At 38.6% G+C, this 20,813-nt stretch overlaps 1 protein-coding gene and 1 long non-coding RNA gene across 2 annotated transcripts; one reads left to right on the top strand and one right to left on the bottom strand.

Annotated features, from left to right (window-relative positions):
• The first annotated feature begins 6,041 nt into the window (after positions 1-6,041).
• LOC135216968 (uncharacterized) lies at positions 6,042-8,535 on the top strand. The gene is made up of 2 exons (XR_010314991.1): positions 6,042-6,214; positions 6,784-8,535. It is a non-coding gene; the product is annotated as an uncharacterized LOC135216968 (long non-coding RNA).
• On the bottom strand, positions 8,507-19,334 carry LOC135216967 (techylectin-5A-like). The gene is made up of 4 exons (XM_064252496.1): positions 18,763-19,334; positions 14,902-15,226; positions 9,855-10,328; positions 8,507-9,435 (listed from the first exon to the last, which is right to left on the bottom strand). Exons 1-4 carry the CDS (start codon positions 18,845-18,847, stop codon positions 9,270-9,272), a joined length of 1,050 nt encoding a protein of 349 aa, XP_064108566.1. The 5' UTR covers positions 18,848-19,334; the 3' UTR covers positions 8,507-9,269.
• Between the last annotated feature and the right edge of the window lie 1,479 nt (positions 19,335-20,813).

The following is a 20,813-nucleotide window of genomic DNA, read 5'->3' as shown; positions in this document are numbered from 1 at the left end:
TGAAATCATTTGAGGAAAAATCTTTTGAGTTTAAAACATACCTGAATTCAGTGTTGTCATATTCTTTCCACTGGAAGCACTGGTTCACTCCATAAAATATGTATCTATTAGGGTAAGACAGAATGTCACCAAAACATACACAAGGAAAAGTTTTGTAAAATCTGCCTGTTAGTTCTAAAAAAACACATGAATATGGAATCATCCTCCTTTTATCTGTAATGTTGGGCTTCTAAACTAGAGAGTTCTACCGCATTCTTTGGCTCCCCCTGGATGTCACTGAACCAACCACTGAAGATAGTTCTACCAAAAAGGTCCAAACCATCATCTCTTCAGGCTGGCTCACATCAACTGAAACTCACAATCAGCTTCAAATGAAAACCCCTTCACAAACATGATCCCTTTTCACTTCCATCTTGGCTGTAAATTTTGATGAATATGTCAAAACAGTTCTGATACTTGCACATGAATGTAATGTAGCAGTCACAGATTTTGGATAGCAAGATGAAAGAAAGCCAATAAAATATGACATATTCAAGTAACAATGAGGAACAGATATATTTAGGTTTAAACCAGGGAATCCCTTATCCCCTTGATTTTTGCAGCACCGTCACTTATACCAGCTTACGCACAGACCTTTCAATGGTGAACAATACGGCAATCTCTTGCCGAGAGTGTGCAGGGAGTGTAGTTGCTGCATGTTACCTGAAAGAAATAATTCTATAGATATCCAAAACATCAAAACATTATGAGAATAAAAAGGAAATAGATTTATTGCAGGTGGTCTTTTGTAATGCATTCCATCATTCTTTGAAATAGTCTGTCAAAACTGCATATCATAATTAAAATGATTCCCGGAAAAAAACTAGTCTTCCCAGAAAAAAACTAGTCTTAGCATCACTATCCAGACAAAAACTAGTCTTAGCATCACTGTCCTGACAAAAACTAGCCTTAGCATCACTGTCCAGACAAAAACTAGTCTTAGCATCACTGTCCATATCCTTCCATGAACTGACCCTGGGGGAGCCAAACTCAGCCAATGCAAAAGCAAACAAAACCATACTCAATCCAGTTTATGAGGCACAGTTGTCAAAGAAGTGAGGAGTGGGCGAGGCAAGATACAGTTAGGTTGGCAAGTCATACGAAAAGAGCTATTTTTTTTTTAATGTCAAACTGAAAATCAACTTAGAACCTCTTACTTTTACAATGGTGTGATATATATATATATATATATATATATATATATATCTATATATATTATATATATATATATATATATATAAATCGAGCTACAATGTCCTTTAATATCTAATTCGCTCTACCTCGGAATTAATATATTTTCATATATGCTTAACCGAAGGGGAAGGTATATTAAAGGACATTGTAGCTCGATATATGTATATGAATCACGGTAATGTGATATGACACACACACATATATATATACATATATATATATATATATAATATATATATATATATATATATATTATATATATAATGTATATAATATATAATATTATATGATATATACTTATCATCCATTATATAATCCTATATATCATATATCTTTATTAGTATATAATGCTTATATAACCACACACCCACACACACCCAGATATATAAAAATATAATATATTATATATATATATAGATATATATATCTATATATCTATATATCATATATCACAACACACACACACATATATATATATATATATATATATATATATATATATATATATATATATATATATTCATATATATATAATATATATATGAAATTGACACTATCAGCACAGTTATTGTGCTTGCCACTATATGGAGGCTGGTGATGTGATTGTATGCACAAGCAATATTCGGCCTATTTTCAGGGTGACATTATTGTAGACTCAGATTAGGTGTGTGTGTGTGTGTATGTGTATATTATCTATATATATATATATATATAATATATATATATATATAACACACACCTAATCTGAGTCTACAATAATGTCACCCTGCAAATAGGCCGAATATTGCTTGTGCATACAATCACATCACCAGCCTCCATATGGTGGCAAGCACAATAACTATGCTGATAGTGTTAATCACTTAATTATGAAATTAGACAATCCTGTCACCAACAGGATACAAAGCGGTGCCCCATTTTAGCGAAGTACAGGGGAATCATTTGGGGGGTTGGAGGGTCAATGTCCCACCCAAAGACTCAACTTAACCCCCTCACCCGTCAAGCCCCAAGAAGTACCAGCATGTTTTTTCTTTTAAAATGTGCGATCATAAATATATAAAATTTCTCGGAAATATTACATTTCTAGATCCTTGTCTGTCAACTAGCTAACAGTGATGATGAGATAAACAAACAGTAGAGGGAGCCTAAGAAAAAAAAAAAAAAAAGCTGATTAGACCTGCTTTGCTCGCCAATCGTCTTTGCCCCCCCCCCCAAAAAAAAAAAAAAAAAAAATCTGAAATGACGCCCCTGGCGAGGTATCCCTATGAAAACACTGACAATACCAGAGGCACTAAATAGGTTATGTCGTAAGCAACCATGTATTTCACTCTTGATTTACTGCAACCTGGGGTGCGATAGGTTCGGTTCCTGCACATCCCGGACCCCTATACTCGCCCAGATATAAAAAGTTTCAAAAACGTTAACTTCCTCATTAATTCATGAAGCTCTCCACTACAGACTGTTAGGCTGTAGGGCTAGGCCTACTAATTGTGAACTTATAAGCTATTCACCCTACGTAGGCTATATGCCTAAGCTTCTCGTTTTGGGTAATCACAATTTATGGAATTTCAACAGAAGCAGTCCGCACGGACTGCAAGGAACGTAACCGTGGATACGACATCCACTATGGATTGGGGGCCGTCCAATGTATTTCGCCGTGTTTAGTGCTGGACCCTGGGGGGTTAATTACAGTCGTCCGAATAAATATTACTTAAAATTCTTGTTCAGTAGGTAAAACTGCATAGAAAAACCGCAGCTGCCATAGTCCAGGCCGCAGCGGATAAGTACCCTAGATCTACCAAATTGACTTACATTGATACTACTATAGGTAGTAGTACGATCGACCATTCAATTGTGCTAAAGCTAGGCCTATGTCTGCTTATCAACATTGAACTTTACATACCTGAGTGTTTTCTTCCTGAGGATGTTATTTCAAGTCGGCCCACCAATCAGCTGTAATAAACGTGTTGTAATCCACGATTCATGTTAATATTTCCAAATAGCAGTCTACACTAAAGACAGGGACGAGCTCCAAGACTTCTAGTGGGTGTGACAGTTGACGTGTCAGGTCCTTGGATTCTCGAGTAGGAGCGAAGTAGGGTTGGATATAGGTTTTTGTTATATAGGGAGTATTGAAGCAATAGATGCTTAATAAACTGCCACGGTAAACCCATTTCATATAGCATAATAGCAGTTTTTTTCTTCTTCTTCTTTAACTTCGAACCGCACTCTCACGAGTGCCATGTCCACTTCCAGCACCAGCCCACTGGTTTTAATCATGTCTCTTTTTGTACTGGTTCCGTGCAAGTGGCGGTCATTCGCCTGCTATGTGGTTTACGGTCTCTTTCTTTCATATTGCACATCCTGTATATGGGTGAGATGTTGTTTCTATTTGTCGTTCTTTGAACGATTATTATTATTGTTATTATATTATTCAGAAGATGAACCCTATTCACACGGAACAAGCCCACAGGGGCCACTGACTTAAAATTCAGGTTTTCAAAGAATATGGTGTTAATGAGGAAGAAGTAACAGGAGGCAAAGGGGAACACAGAAAGAAGAGATGTCACTAAGGTAAAAAAAATAAATTAATAAATAAAAATGTATTAAAATGCTTCGATTAATAACTACTGAGATAACAAATTCGTTTTCCATACAATTGTCCCTGTTTTTGTAAGCACCAATCGTCAGTTGTAAGCTCTTTATTAAAAAAAAATAAGTGTCTTCAATGAAAGAACGAGTAGAAAGTTCCCTCGACTCATCTGTTCCAGTCACTTTACACATACAAACTGTGCATTAAACCTTGTATATCAAACACTCGCCTGAAGAAGCCCTTCCATTTAGCCAGCATTTTCCAAGTCTAGCATATCTCTACCCCTTCCTCCTAACACTTCCAAAGTTAAAAAACTTCACCTGGCTTTCATTCCCCATTCTTCTCACATGACTACTGTCTCTACACACTGCAGTCTATTCCCTTACCTACACTATGATATCAATTTATATAAATCCTCTCCCTTTCACTTCTTCATCATATTATCACTTATACTAAGCAACAAATTACCTCATCAGGTTCAATTTTGTTTTTTATTCACATTTGTCATCCAAGCCTATTTCCATAAAGGAGAGTTGGCACAACAATCCTTTCATATATTCCAACTTTGTCTTCCACAGATGCTCTTCTAGGCCTTGCATCTGCACGAGGTGTGAGGGGAGGAGATTGGTGGAAGTCAAAGGCAGGGCAGAAGGGAACTGACCATACTTTGGCATTATCCCAGATTCCTATAACAGTAGATTCACATCACCCATGCATCTGATGTCTAGGCCAGTCCCTTACAACGCTCCTGATTGGCTGTTGATAGCCAATCATAGGGCTGGAAACTCTCAAGTCTCTCTCAAGATGGTTCACATATGCAGGATGTATGTTCCACCTCTCCAGAGGGATACATCTTTCAAAAGCATCCCTCAGGAGAGGTGGAACATACATCTTGCCTATGAACTCTGCCGATAGAGACTGAGAGTTTCCAGCCTTGCAATTAACTTATCAACAGCCAATCAGAAGCGTCGTAAGGGACGGGCCTAGACATCAGGTGCAAGGGTGGTGTAAATCTACTATAGTATGCATGTTCATCTGCGAGATCTGTTCCCAATGCTGTCTGACATGACGCAACTGACTGACTTTGGCATATTCACTACTAATTTTTTTATGGACAACTTTGCACCTGCATGAACAGTAGCCTCCTTTCTCTGAATTTCACACAGCTCCATCCATAAAAGCATTAAATAGCGTTGAGATATCATAACAAGACCCAAGTCTCAGACCTGCTTTTACTTTTACACTAACCAGTCACTCTCTGGTCTGCAAATTTCGAGATTCACACAGCTTGAATCAATCATAATTCCTCATAACATCTGCCAAGCTTTCTAAATAAAATTACCCTTTATACTATGGATCCTCTATACTCTCAACACGGCATCTCTGTCTTTATAGTATTAAATCCTTAATTATATTTCCTAAGATATTAAGATATTAAAAAAGGCAACATAATAATCGGCACTGATAATTCGTGAAAAAAACCCAAAACATTAAAGTTCCTTATTGGACGAGTGGGTTACTTACTCCCCTATAGATTTGGTAGCCCGAGTTCGCTCCCTGCTCTGCCAGTGTGGAACCACAGCAATTTATTTCTGGTGATTGGAAATTCATTTCTTGATATAATGTGGTTCGGATCCCACAATAAGCTGTACGTCCCTTGGTAAGTAACCAATTGGTTCCTAGCTTCGTAAAACTATGTAATCCTTCGGGCCAGGATCAAACATATGGCATAGTTTTCTAAATAAGAAATTAAAATTAGGCAACGTGATAAAAAGGGCCTACGTACATAACCTTTTGAGGAACCCGATACCAAGATATTCTATTCAGCAAAGATTTGAGCAATCATATGAAAAAGAAACACTTATGGGTCACAGTTCACAGGGTAAATTGTCCGATCTGACGAAAAATAAGAGATGCACTGCACAAAGGTGACCTGGGGCCCGTGGAGGGAGCCTACCACGACGGCCATATTAGTCAATGGCTATTTTTTTTCCAATCATTATCGTTGATAAAATGGAAAACGAAAGGAATTAAAATTTGTAGGACTATGGGTTGTTCATAAGAAGTCAAAGCCCGGACGAGGTTTCAGAGCTATTTTTATCTGTATTTAATGTTTGCTTGATTACTTCTAAAGGCCCGTCCACACAGTCGAACTATGCTCGACGAACTCTGCTCGATGTGACATCAGAAGCGGAGAAACATCGGATAAGGTTCTGACTTTTCACGCTTATGACATCACATTGAGCATAGCTCGACCGTGTGGACGGAGCTTGAGGGAATCTCTTTAATACAGTACTGGATAGGTGTACTATGGACTTAGCAGAAGTGAGCGCGGAACGAAAGATTAGAGAGACCAAGTCTAGCAAGAGAAACCAACGGAAGGAAAAAGTGGTAGGCTACGAGTATGGAAACATCACAGTCAGTCTTTATGTCATGTCTTACTTTCTCAGTCAAAATCCAAACTAAGGTCACACTGTAATTCTTACCAATACTTATGTCACCTTTTATCTTATACAAAGGAACAACCATTCTTTTTGGCTATTAGAACTTTTCCCTCAGCTAGGCATATCCCACCATCGTTGCCAATTTAGTGGAGCTTCACACATACGCCGATGCATTTGCAAACTGTTTCCATGAATTCTAGCTCTCATACTAATGCAATAATGATAAAATGGCTCTAATGTGTATTTATACTACAAATAGACACACTAATTTCACTTATTTCCCCAGTTTTGTGTGAGTCTTATACCCAGTTTGGAGGGGAAACATACCAATTGACAACACTGACACACCCTGACAACACCTCAACTTCTTTCTTGCTCTCTCTGTATCTTTAATAGTAAACTTCCACAATCATTTTCCCGTTTACCCCAACCCCTAACGGCCAAGTGCTTTAATTCTAGACATATAAGTGATGTATCATCAGTCCGATATGAACAGAAAATCAATTTTCTTTCCAGATTATGCGCATGGTGATGAGCGCCGTGCCCTACTTTTTGCTATGCATGGTGTTCTGGGTATTCCTCCGCCTGGCGTGGAGGTGTCTCACGTTCCCCTTGGAGCAACGAAGGCTCATAAAGCAAGAAGAGGAGAAGGAAAAGGAGAAGAAAAAGAAATAATATGCTACGAGTCAGTTCGAATATATAAATATATATAGATGCCGGTATATAATATGTTGACAAAAGTTCTTCATAGCCTTCTTCGATGTTGATATTCATATAAATATAGTATATAGTTTATGGAATTTTATTACAAGCATTGTATATTTTCAACAAAATACTGTAGTTTGATTCTTTACGAATAATTAGAGTCTATTGTTTTTACTTTTACAATTGTACTAACGTAATTGTACGTAACATAAAAACACTTTTCAAATTGTCGTGTACTTTTCTGCGAAAGTGCTCCTTCCTGATAGAACAGTATGGACGACCCTTTGCAACGTATGAAATGAATCGACAAAGTAGTACCACCTGCAAAAACTCAGGTCACTTCATTGATAACATGGTCGTGATTAAAATCATGCCAATGAAGGTTCTTGCTCACAATATACTGGTCGACAAACTTAAAAATTAAAATCAGGGTTTTACAACTGATAAAAAAAACTTTTTTAAAAAAATCAAAATTATAACCAAATGTAACACAGGCCTTTTTAACCCTCTCCTTGCTGTTTTTCCAAATCCAGCAGTGATTCGTGATTTGTTCTTGGTATTGACATCGCATTTCCATAACATTAATTGCAAACATAATACAATGCTGATGTTGTCGAAAGTCCTAATGTACCAATTCACTAAATAAGTTATTTATAACAACACATTTAACCGTTCAAAAATTATATATACAGGAATCCGTCCACAAATAGTTACACAACACCTTTATGATAAGACAGTGCATCTGTAAATTCTCAACTCGAATGTCCTACAGAAAATCTTGCAAATGAATGCACTCCTCATCCGGTTACACATGTGCATGCTTGCGTTTGTTATACAGTATAGACCAAAGAAATGTGAGCTGAACTGGTATTTTGTTTTCATTAACAATCTGGTAGTGCTACACTTACACAAGATGAACCAACGTCCACTGGTACTAATTTTCCGGAATAATAATAACAGGAATAGCATATGCATGATAACAAAAGTCACGCAATACAAGCAAATGGGTCCCCACTTGCTTACTGATTCACAGTTCCTACATTTTTCTCTCGGACTCCTCACAGTTTCCCTCCTTCCTTTACGGTGTAACGAAGAGCAAAGTTAAAATTGTGACTGTTGAATGTTTCAACACGTACGTTTGTGTCTGTGTTTGTGTGTGTGATAGAGAGAGAGAATCGTTCAAGTGTACCTATCGACATAACAATTGTTATTCTCGTTCCTCAAACTAAAGGAGAATAGCGAGATGGTCTAAAAACCTCATGAATGAAGTGCTTTGGCGAAAGAATCTTGGGAGCGCACCAATATCACCTCTGTAGACGGAGTCACCCAAAATGTTCCACAGAAGCGCATGGGACGAGTGTGTTGTTCATCTGTTTGTTCTTGTTGCGGAAGATGTTGAGTAGGGTCAAATGTTTTTATTTCCACTTACTTGTTGAACAGAACGATTCTTCCGTCAGCCTATAACCATTTAAGTCTTTGTTGTTATTGTTGGTTCTGTAAAACTAATGTGGTTGATGTCATAGGATGTAAGTCTCGGAATCCAAAATAAAATAATCGAATCTGTGATGTATTTCATTCTTCCTTGAAAAACATCATTACTTATACTATCAATTTGTCATAGATAAATAACATTATAGCAGATTTTAGGATATTGCAATATGCAGTCAATGGTGTTTTGTGAATGATTTTTACCATTATCAGTCTTCAGCATTAGCAGTCTGAGACTGATCTGATGCGTGAACGAAACACACATAATGAAGTAAAAGGGAAAAAATCAAAGAGAATACGCGAACAGGCAGATAAAGAGAAATGACATGAAATACCAGCAGTCACTCACTGGGAACCTCTAAAAAAGACTATTTCTGAGAGATGCTCTGTTCCAGGTCCTTCCCTTTCCATGGAAACTTGCAAAGACTCCATCTTTCCCCAGAAACCCAGAGACATTTTGTTCTGGATTCTTTCCATTACGCAGAAACTCATACATTCTATTTCAGATGTTTTGCGTTCCAGAGAAAATCGTATCTTCTATTTCAGAAGGTTCCCCTTTCCAGAGAAACTCGTACATTCTATCCCAGATGTTTCCCGTTCCAGAGAAACTCGCACTATCTATTTTAGATGTTTCCCGTTCCACAGAAACTCGTACATTCTATTCCAGATGTTTCCCGTTCCACAGAAACTCGTACATTCTATTCCAGATGTTTCCCGTTCCACAGAAACTCGTACAATCTATTCCAGATGTTTCCCGTTCGGCAGAAACTCACATATTCTATTTCCGATGTTCCTCGTTCCACAAAGACTCACAACTTCGGTCTTATCTTCATCTCGGTGAACTTTAAGGAGTAGTAATAACCCTTCCAAGAGCGCCAGTTGACCCCGTCGGCGTAAGATGGGTGTTGACCTCGTAAGTACTGGCCATTGAGGTTGGAGTCGTGGCAGATGGCATACCACCAGGCTCCCTTGTACCTGGGCCAGATTCAATAAACAATAGTTAGTTTCCGTTGTTCCTGCTATATGGCATACTACAACGATATTCATCTGAGGTACCTTGATTTAATAAAAATAATTATGGGTTTTTAAAAGTGAAATATGATGGAATCATGTGTCACTTAGACACTGTTCACGTATACTTTATACTTTAAAAATGCTATTATTTTCACAACCCTTAACCAGCTAGTCAGGAGAGAGAGAGAGAGAGAGAGAGAGAGAGGAGAGGCGAGAGAGAGAGAGAGAGAGAGAGAGAGAGAGAGAGAGAAAATTCTGTTGACTACAAGAGGAAATTTAGAAGATCCCAAGAAAGGATTATCTAGCCAAAATGAAATAAATATCCAGGGAGTGCCGGTCGGAAATAACCCAAGGAAACAAGGGACAACCATAATACTTACGTCGAGGCGCATTTGTTTGCAGATTCGTGATCTTTGGTGGCAAAGGGCATGCCGTTGTGCCTCGTGAAGGAATCCTTGGCGGTGCCTGCGTAGCCACCGACCTCCATCCGGTAATCAGCGGACGCATCTCTTACGTGGAAGGAGCTGTACTTTGCCCACCGGGTCTCGCCCTCGAAGTCCTCGAGGTCGAAGCGAATCTCGTAGGCGCTCTGGTTTGTGAGGGCGTGGATGTTGTTGAGACCCAGCCAGAACTCCTGGGACAGATCCCCGAAGCCGTCGACGTACGAATACCAACCACGGTAAAAGTCCTCCTGGACAGCGTACAACCCCCGTCTCTGGATCACCGTCCAGCCCCCGCCGTCGGTTTCGAAGTCGCAGTAGACCCTCGCCGAGCGATTCGAACAGCACTCGTAAGGGTGGATGACGTAGACGCCATTCTCCCCTTCTCCTGATGCTTGGAGGTCAAGGCAGTTTCTGCAACACAGACAGAGAATATTTTTACCTATGATTACTGCAATTACTGCAAGAGGAATCACTTCCATGCACGCTGCTGTGAGCCAATGGCAGGTTTAATTTTCATCTATTACAGACTTACGGGGTTTCCAAAAAGTCTTTAACCAGAGAGAGAGAAGAAGAAGAAGAAGAAGAAGAAGAAGAAGAAGAAGAAGAAAGAAGAAGAAGAAAGAAGAAGAATAAGAAGAAGAAGAAGAAGAAGAAGAAGAAGAAGAAGAAGAAGAAGAAGAAGAAGAAGAAGTACCCATTAGTGGGTCCGGATTTCTTACTACACTACAGAAAACCTCAGGTTACGGTATTTCTTATTTACCAAAGCAGGTCATGAACCGCTACAGAGTTGCACCCTTTGAACCTTGAGATAAATTCGTAGTTTCTAAATTGGAACAAATTATGTATATATTCTTATCGAGGCTTTTCTTCCGTATTAACTATAAACGTCGTGATGTAAGCAAGAGATTTATATAATGATGTATAATTATGCAGTGAGAAAGACAAACTCTCTAGTACTCTTCGTAAGATCAAAATTCTGTCAAAACCAAGAAATAATTATAGATAACTGGGAAGCATTTCTCGTGGAAAGATATCCCTCCCACTCGATTTGGAGAACTGTTTGATCAAATGAGACGACAAACACAATGAACTCTCATAATCTTAATGCCCAGTCTTGAAAGGCTGTGCTGAGTCTCTCTCTCTCTCTCTCTCTCTCTCTCTCTCTCTCTCTCTCTCTCTCTCTCTCTCTCTCTCTCTTTCTGCGAGACCATCGATGGAGATCGATGACGAAGAAATACTTGATAAGAGAACGAAATGAATATTTGAATACGGACGTCGCTCAGAGAAGGTCGGTATGAGGGGGGAAGAGAAACGAAGGCACTGGGAGCCTTCAGTCCAGGAAGTGAAAGCCTGCAATATGTATCTCATATACTCTATGGCCAGTTTGACCCAATTCTTCCCCTACTTTGTGAATGAAAATCTAACGTTTCCACTAAATTTCTGTGCCTATACTGCTAAGCATTTGGGGCCCAGAATTCCTTCGCATGTTCACCCATAGCGTTCGGTTGTTGCTAACAGGGACGATGATAAACGTAAGGGAGTCGTACTATAATCAACTACAAACCTGGGAAAGAATCGATCAAAATCATCTTTGGGCCTTATGCTGTCCGCATAATGGGACGTGAATTATACAGGATAGTCATTAATATCAGCGTATTAGAATTCTAATCACAGGCAACGTCTTGCCATGATGAACGCTTCAATTACGGGTCCTTCAACCATTTGTTTTGTTTTCATAAATATTTCTTCCCTTTTTGACTCGTCGGGGAAGGTAAATTAAAGCTGCTACATCGTCTTAAGATTACTTTTCTTGTTACGTTCGTATCCTAATGTCCTATTTCAGATCTGAAGAAAATGGGAGGAAGCAGGAAGAGAATTCCAAAACTTGGCAGTTATAAAAAAAAAATTAAAAGTTCCTGAAGAGTATATGGCCACGAATGTCTACATTGATTTCCATGGATTTTAAATATAAACGGGGCGTGCAATATTATACTGTAACTAGATCTCCAGCGTTACTAGCGACTAGGTATATGACTAAAGTATGTAAAATATGCATATCCAGGAATTCAGGGACTGCATGCAAGACGAAGGCGAACCGCATAGCATATGTCAGGAGTTAGACAGAGCTGAGGTGGCATTTCGGTGGAAAAGCCGTCTCGAGACTGAAAATGTTATTGCACAGAGACTTGACTTTTAACACTGATCAGACAGTTGAAGGAAGAGCAAATATTCTCTAAACGCTTTGTTTGTTTGCTTGTTGTGCTATTTATTTTTAATGCAAACAATTCTAGATAAAAAAAAATTCTAGCAACAAAATACGAATCGAACTGATAGGCAAGATCTTCAATTGTTTCCCAAAAACAAGAGTACGTAGTTTCTTAAGTACTATATACGTATGGCTCAGGTCCACGTGCTCCTTTTGGTACAGCTGACAGGGGTTGTTGTTTTAGATTTAGCTGGCCTTATGCCAGCACGGGCTCTTGCTCCTAGAACAGCCCGTAGAGACAGGGGTGTTATCAGTGGTAACCTCTTCTGAATGGTTTGGTAACGGGACACAACAATTGCAACGTGTACTATTAGTTTATAAAGGGGGACATAATTTCAGGTGTCTGTATGTATGTATGTATGTATGTATGTATGTATGTATGTATGTATGTCCTTCAAGAGCTTTCAGGTTGCCCTCTAAAGCATTTGAGTGTTCATGATCTATCTATGAAGATCTATCACCATAACAAACAAGTACGAGTTCCTCCCATTTACTTTACCGTTAAAATAAAGGATTCGGTCTACATATGGTTTTTTTGACAATGCTGTTATACAGTCATATATCAGCGGAACAAAATTCCCCTCTCCACTTTCCACGGTTTTAAGACGTGGAGGAGTGATATCAATAGGTAACGTAACAAATCTGAAATATAGGTTCATGGACAGATTCACTAAACAGATACAACAGAGATAAGTTATCGGCAAATTAAGCAATCTAATTAACAAGCTCTCTCTCTCTCTCTCTCTCTCTCTCTCTCTCTCTCTCTCTCTCTCTCTCAGAACACAACGGCATTCCCAGCTAATGTGCGGCTGCCTACGGCTCCTCTTAAATGTCATCATCAAAGCGCCCATGTAAAATTCAAAGTCCTCCCTGCCGTGATACGGACAAATTACGACTGACATTTTCCTTGCTGGGTTAATGGCATTCAGCTGAAATGCAAAAATGTAATGATATTCCGGACAAAGAACCAAACTATAATTTCTCGCTGACTTATTAAAATATATGTATATCAACCATACGGGTCTTTTTCTTCCCTATATCAGATGTTTGTTTGTATGGTGTTTTTACGTTGCATGGAACCAGTGGTTATTCAGCAACGGGACCAACGGCTTCACGTGACTTTCGAACCACGTCGAGAGTGAACTTCTATCATCAGAAATACACATCTCTCACGCCTCAATGGAATGCCCGAGAATCGAACTCACGACCACCGAGGTGGTGCGCCAACACCAAACCGACCACACCATTGAGGCGCTCCCTACATCAGATGATACAAGATACGTATCTTAATCACATCGAAGGAGTCTGTCGCTTACCATTTTGGGGTCCGGTTTACAGACAAACTACAACTTTTGGCTTAAAATTACGTATCTCAGAAAATGTCACAATAAAAAAGATAAGAGATAACAGGTTTCTAAAAGCATAAGCTATCTGTATAAACGCATACTTTGTCTTTAGGATCATAACTTGCTTCCGCAAAGCATTTATTTCCTTCCTGTCTCCAGAGGGTCAGATCTTCGTGTACTGAATCAAAATCTGTAGTCTCATAAGCATAACTATGTCTAAGAAAAATGGTCTATCTCCACCAAGGAAATTGCCTCTCCATAAAGAATTTTTCTATCATACCCATCGAAAAATAATATTTTATATCCTATATATATATATATATATAGTATATATATATATATATATATATATACATACATGTATATTCTTTAAAAATCACAGTAGATGCACGTGACATTAAATAAGCGAATACCACAGGAAAATGAGCAGCAGAAATCCAAGCACTTTCGTCTTTACTAAGATATTGTCAAGGAATGAAAAGCGCTTGGATTTCTGCCGATCATTTTCCTGTGGTATTCGCTTATATATATATATATATATATATATGATATAATATATATATATATATATATATATATATGTATGTATAAATATATATATGTATGTATATTATATATGTATATATATATATATATATTATATATATATATATATATGTATATATATCTATATATATAATATATACATATGTATATATGTATGTATGTATGTGTATGAATGTACGTTCCAGCATAACTCTGAAGTGCATACAGCAATTTCAACCAAACTTGGTATACATATGCCTTACTATCTAGAAAAGAATAATGTGGGGGTAAGACATCACCAGCACCTAAGGGCACCAAAGGAGGTTCGGGTGAGATGGGCTTCCCTGAAATGGGGCTGGTTCTGCCCATAGACTTAGTAACTAAATAAACTTTATGAAATTATATCATACCTTATTTCGGTATACAGTTACTATCTGGAATGGCACACTGTGGGACACGGGGTAAGACATCCCTGGCACTGAAGGGGGTGACGTAAAAATAATTGTAAACGACATATATTAGTGACTAATTGATAGCTTTCAGGGTCGCTGAGATGAACAGTGACACTCCCAGTGCCCTTCAAGTCCAAGTTCAGCGCCGATAGGCAGGGGTGGGGTTGAGAAGGGGTTAAATATAAAATGTCAAAAATGCTGGGCACTGTATCTGAAGCAACTGTCTTAACAGGAGAGAGAGAGAGAGAGTATATCGGTTGTCATTCAGAGTCTTCCCAGGCAGCGCTGGGTTGGTCAGGCAGTAATATGTAATATATATATATATATATATATATATTAATATATATATATATATATATAATATATGGCTATAATATAAAACTGGCTCCACTTACCTGGCAAGGGGAACAGGTGAGGGCGTGGACGTCATGATGCCCTCAGTATCGCCTGGAGGATCAGCTACGACCCGAAGGGCAATGATATCGTTGAGGGTGACCTTGGCTGGCCTGGCCTTGGTAACAGATGCCCTAGTAGACGATTCGAGGACGGCGTCCCTTTCGTCGCCCCTGGCAACGTCTTGTTTATCCCCAGGAGTGTTACAGTTACTGTTGACTTTCACCTGCTGGTGGCCAGCAGGAGTGAGCAGGAGCAGAAGGGCGGTGACCTCACCTTCGGTTTTGATCGACAACGATACCGACCCGTTGATCTTGATCTCTGTGACTGATGGTATTCGTATTATTGATCATGATGTGGAGGAAAAAACTATACAAAATAGTACGTGACCTAATTTGGAAACATCAGCAACGTGTATAAAATCTACAACACGATCAAATGAACATGCAATCATTCTCTGCTAATTCTGCACTCTAATTATGGTATAGGCCTAGCCACGAATGATCGTGTAAAGAACGCGTGGCTAGCAACCTCATTCCTAAGAAACTGTCGAAAACCTGAAGATTTTAACGCCCACTGAGCCATCCCTTCTAAGAGGTATAAGCGCATGGTTGAAATACACACACACACAGTATATATATATATATATATATATATATATATATATAAACCAGAACCTTAACCGTTTATTCAATAAGAACAACTCTATCGCATACAAGTTTTGAAACACATTCATCCAACATTGAGTCTGTACTCTGTTTTTTTCCATCTGTCCATCCGCCTGTGGTGATTTCGCATGGTAACACTGCGTCCCGGTCTTTAAATAGTTACGTTATGTGTAAATAAAAGGATACCTGGGTGTATATTTCCAACTGAAAAGTGTTTTATTAATTTACTGTATGCGAATTACACCGTTGATATTCGAAATAGGATATTATTTAAAGCCGGAACGCAGTGTTACCATGCGCAAACACCACAGGCGGATGGACAAATGGAAAAAAAACAGAGGATAGTTGTCCTTTCGATGTTCCAATACTATTTCTATCAACAGACGCAAAATCAATTTTCCATTAACGTAGACACAAAAGACTTCAAAACATCATATGGTTCTGATCTTGCGAATGAAAGCTTTACTATCTCTGTCTCACAAACACACGCGCATAAGAGAGAGAATCAAATACCTTTTAAATTCGTTGCTATGAATCACGAGTTGACCTGTAAAAAGGCTCATAAGAAATGTATACCTAAACTCTATGGAATTTGCTTTAACATTTAAGACACACACACTCGATTTCCGCAGTCGAATATTGATTCGCCAGAATACAATTCTAAAAGACACTTTCTAGTTTCCGGGTTCTTCCAAACGAAAAGATTCATGGTGTGACGTCCTGCATTAACAACGCTGCAATGGGCAATTCAAGTAGAGACTGTTTAAATAACAGTTATGTAGATTTCTCACGAACAACGACAGACCAGAATTAAAACCGTGAATGAAAAAAAAATCGGTAACACATTCTGTACGAACAAAGGGAGTGGAAACCTTATACACTCACGGTCTAGGTGTATCTTACACTAAGCCTCTATTTTGTCTTCTAGCTCTGACGAGGAAAGAAAGAAGGTAAGAGAAGGAGAGAAAGAAAAAAAAGAAAGATCGAAACAAAGAAAGAACGAAAGAGGGGAAAATAAAGAGAGAAAAACTATGAAATGATGAAAGAAAGACGTACTCTAGTCTAACGTTACTTTCGCGAACACGAACACTGTTACAATCATATTTGATAACATCCATTATTATTCTTTTTTTTTTTTTTTAATACACGCGCGCACTTCCTTCTCAGGGACCTGTTGTCTATGCGTAACGAGAGACAAAATAAACAAAAGAATGCTTTGACAAGATATGCAAATAAATGTCTGACTAACATCCACAGCCACAAAGCATTCGGGATATATGAGAGAACGCCGCTAGTGTCAGTGTGTGATCTTGCCACTATTTCAGCGGAACATGGATACAGCAAACGCGCTACCAGATAAGTAGCAACCACTAGCTCCTCCTGAAGTATAGGCAATCACGATGATGGCGGAAGTTCCTCACAGAAATAAAGCTTATTTTGTGTGCATTAAAATGGGGGCAGCCCCATACAACAACTAGCTTGCACTAAAATAGGTAAAATAGTGAGTGAGCGAGCACGAAAGAAATTCGTACAGGCATGAAACAAAATAGTAAGGGTCTCTGTTGGTTAGTCTAGTCCTCAGGTTCACATCAGGCCTCTTATTCCCTTTACCACCTTAATTGCCATAAAGGGGTCGCACAATCAAACAAAAACGGTGACAGAAGTAGAATTACAAAGCTAAAAGTTACTCCTCAGAAGACACAGGGACATAGGGGAAATCGATCTCAAGTGGAAAGATTGTTGTGAGAAATGAATTCGCCCCGCACTCCACCTCAGCAATCTATAACTCTTGAAAAATGCATTGTATGCGTGACATAACTGAATCAGTTATGAGAAGACGAGGAAGCTTGATCATTTTAGCGTCTGGTTACAACACTGGAGCGAGCGTGGGATTGTTCGTTTGTTTGTATGTTGTTTTTACGTTACTTAGAACCAGTGGGGTTATTCAGCAACGGGACCAACGGCTTTACGTGACTTCCGAACCAAGTCGAGATTCGTGAACTCGCCTTTGCTCGTTTCAATGAAGGGGTTTCGAAGCCAAAAGTTAAAAGCCAACGAATAAACAAATTTACCATTCATCACTCAGACCTCCCCCTCCCCTCCCCCCTTACCCGGAGTATAGGGCTTGACTGCTTGCTCTGAAATTTAGAATTCTCTCTCTCTCTCTCTCTCTCTCTGTATACTGTATACATATACGTTATACACAAACACATACACACACACACACACACACATATATATATATATATATATAGATAAATATATCTATATATATATATATATAATATTAATAATATATATAATATATAATATATATATATATAGATATATATATAAATTATAATAATATATATTATATATATATAAAAGGTATAAAGGTATAAGCCACGAAGGAAAAAATAAACAACGGAGTGCTGCAAGATCTTTCGACTCGACGTCCTTTACTCAGCAGGCAAACGTCGAGTCGAAAGATCTTGCAGAAACTCCATTGTTTATTTTTCCTTCGTGGCTTATACCTTTATTTATGGATTTATCACGTTCCAAACTTACGTGATTCAGCTATACATATACACACACACACACACACACACATATATATATATATATATATATATATATATATATATATATATATATATACATAAACAAATTCGTATTTTTTCCTCTTTAGAGGAGTGGCGCCAGAACGGGTACTACAACCTTCTGGTTTTCGGAGTTTTTGGAAATGGCCCACACTGGTACCTACCGATGCCCCTTCACGGCTAATCTGACCGGGGGAGGGGGGGGCCTCAGGATAGGCTCCAAATGCGGGCAGTGCATACGAACTGCGACTGAGCTATGATAGACAACATTTAACTTTCGAATTTACTACAAAATGTGTGTGTATTTTTAAAGAATGCGTATAACCTTTCAATAACAAAATAAAGAGTATGGTTGAATGGTTGCAGGCCAGGTTCTCTACTACATTGATTTTCATGTCGGTAATGAAAAGACAAAGTCTTCTAACTGTCAAAATAGGACATAAGAAGTAAATGATCCATGAATTTATCACTTTAAACAATATGGGCAAATAGAGCAAAAAGAACTCTAAGAGAATTCATATAACAATCTGTTTTCTAACCTTCATTATGGATAATTAATTAATATAAATCAAATGTCAGAAGACATGAAAACACAAATCACCAAATGACTCACCACTTCCATCCTGGTCTGAAATAACTTGGTTCCTTCCTGCAACGACCAACCCCATCAATACAATAAGTGCCGCCAGAGTCTGCATCTTCTCGTCACGTTAGTTGATGAAGTCACTTGCAAAAACAATGAGGCATCCAGTATTTCATTTCTGTCTCATGCGCGCAATGTTTTTATATCCTCAACATCATTCAGTTAAAAAAAAATCGCAACAGGATTGTTCACATGGCGAGTCGTTTATCGAAAATTCTTTTTTCAACTTTACGATTTTAGTTATGAAACAGATATGGAATACTTCTTCGCGGAAAATTATTTTGCTATCGACAGTTTCGCGCACCACTTTTCCAAAGACAGATGACAGATAACAAAGAGAGCGTAAAACATTATATACAAAAAAATAACTTGAGCTAACCCGACGCAGTTCTCAGCACTGGCCAGAAAAGTCCAGGAGTGGTTTGTGTCGTGTGTCTGGTATATCCCGACGTCTGTGGTTTTCAATTCTCCGTGATTTCTAATCGCCTTAAGGTTTCTGCACCCTCGGAATGTGCCAACCTTTCTTCCTTCTCCTCCTCCCCTTCCTGGTCGTTTTTGTATGTTTTCTTCCCCGGCCACCAAGGCGTCGAGCTGTAGTGGATTATTTGTGTCCTTAAGAGGACTAACACCAAAGCCTTTTGAGACAAGTGGCGTGGACAAACGCATCTCGAGTAGGTGGGAGTGAGGTTTCACGAGACTCGATAGTATAGGATAAGAACAGCCCCTCTGGTGAAGGTAGGTTTTCATCGAGTGCTTGGTCAACTTTAAAACACACTCTCTCTCTCTCTATCTGTGTGTGTGTGTGTATATATATATATATATTATATATATATATATATATATATATATATATATATATATATATATATATATATATATATATATATATATATATATATATATATATATATATATATATATATATATATATATATATATATATATATATATTATATATATATATATAAATATTACATATAAAATCCTGAACCCGAGATCCAGTCTCAGCCGGACATCTGAATAATTAATTTCTTTCTTAATCAAGAAATTAAGGGGGCCTTGCGGTTAATAAATACTACAAATGTATCTGTTAAACACACGTACATGCACACACACACACACACACACACACACATATATATATATATATATTGTGACGTTTATAGATCGTTCGTCTACCCCGCAATTAACTAAATAATTTGATTTGGAAAACGGCAGCCATTTCTTTAGAATATCAGCTGATTTTTAGTAACCGCGGGAAACCCAAAACCCGCCAGCTAGAGATAGGAAGTTCCCCAGTTGGGGGAAAAAGAGTCTTTTATCAGCTGTAGGGACGTATCTCAAAAGGGAAGGGTGTAGGCAGATTGGTACTTCTTAGACCTATACCTTAAGCTCTCTTTTCTGTGACCCCTCTGCTGGCTGTATGCTTGTTTTCCAGGATTTGCCTTGATCGTGGGGGGTTAAGCTGACCTCCAACCCCCAAGCAACCCAACTGAATTCTGTCTCAGTCGGCTGCGAGACGTGATCTCGGACAGAGGTCAAATTACCTGCCTTCCTGTTAGGCCTACCCAGGGCGTGAGTGGCGCGCCGATGACCCAGGCCTCAGACAAAGGGGCCCCCATACTTTCCTACAAAGAGCCACATTTTCTTCAAAGGTCCACACTGAACACGACATCCAGGTACGTCTTGTGGAACAGCATATTGCCAGTCTCTCCCAACCTATTATCATTGTGATCCTCATTCTCCCAATTCAATTTCCAGCAACAAAAGGAATTCAATCCCTTTGGTTCCCTCTCACTGCCTCATTGCCGCATGCTTCCCCTTGTGTGATCGTCCCAGACCAATGGAGTCATTGCATACTTCAGTGAAACCTTAAAAGTTCCTTCTCCCCAGTATTAGAGAATTAATTAATCAAAGCAAGAAGTCTTTTTTTCTTTTATGTCGTTTAATCTGGGATTCTTTTCCAGATTCCATGAGTCACGTGCCGTCTCTCTGTCCGCAAGTGTGCAGTACCCAAGTTT

Source organism: Macrobrachium nipponense, chromosome 7 (genome assembly GCF_015104395.2).
Source record: "Macrobrachium nipponense isolate FS-2020 chromosome 7, ASM1510439v2, whole genome shotgun sequence".
Taxonomy (NCBI): domain Eukaryota; kingdom Metazoa; phylum Arthropoda; class Malacostraca; order Decapoda; family Palaemonidae; genus Macrobrachium; species Macrobrachium nipponense.
Note: the sequence above shows the minus strand (reverse complement) of the source record. Positions and strands in the feature narration are given on the sequence as shown.

Excerpts from the sequence above, each read along its gene's own strand:
- LOC135216967 (XM_064252496.1), bottom strand. The coding sequence starts at position 18,847 with ATGCAGACTCTGGCGGCACTTATTGTATTGATGGGGTTGGTCGTTGCA. Across the intron at positions 10,329-14,901 it reads TCACCTGTTCCCCTTGCCAG|AAACTGCCTTGACCTCCAAG; the intron begins GTAAGTGGAGCC and ends TCTGTGTTGCAG. Across the intron at positions 9,436-9,854 it reads GCAAACAAATGCGCCTCGAC|GTACAAGGGAGCCTGGTGGT; the intron begins GTAAGTATTATG and ends AATCTGGCCCAG.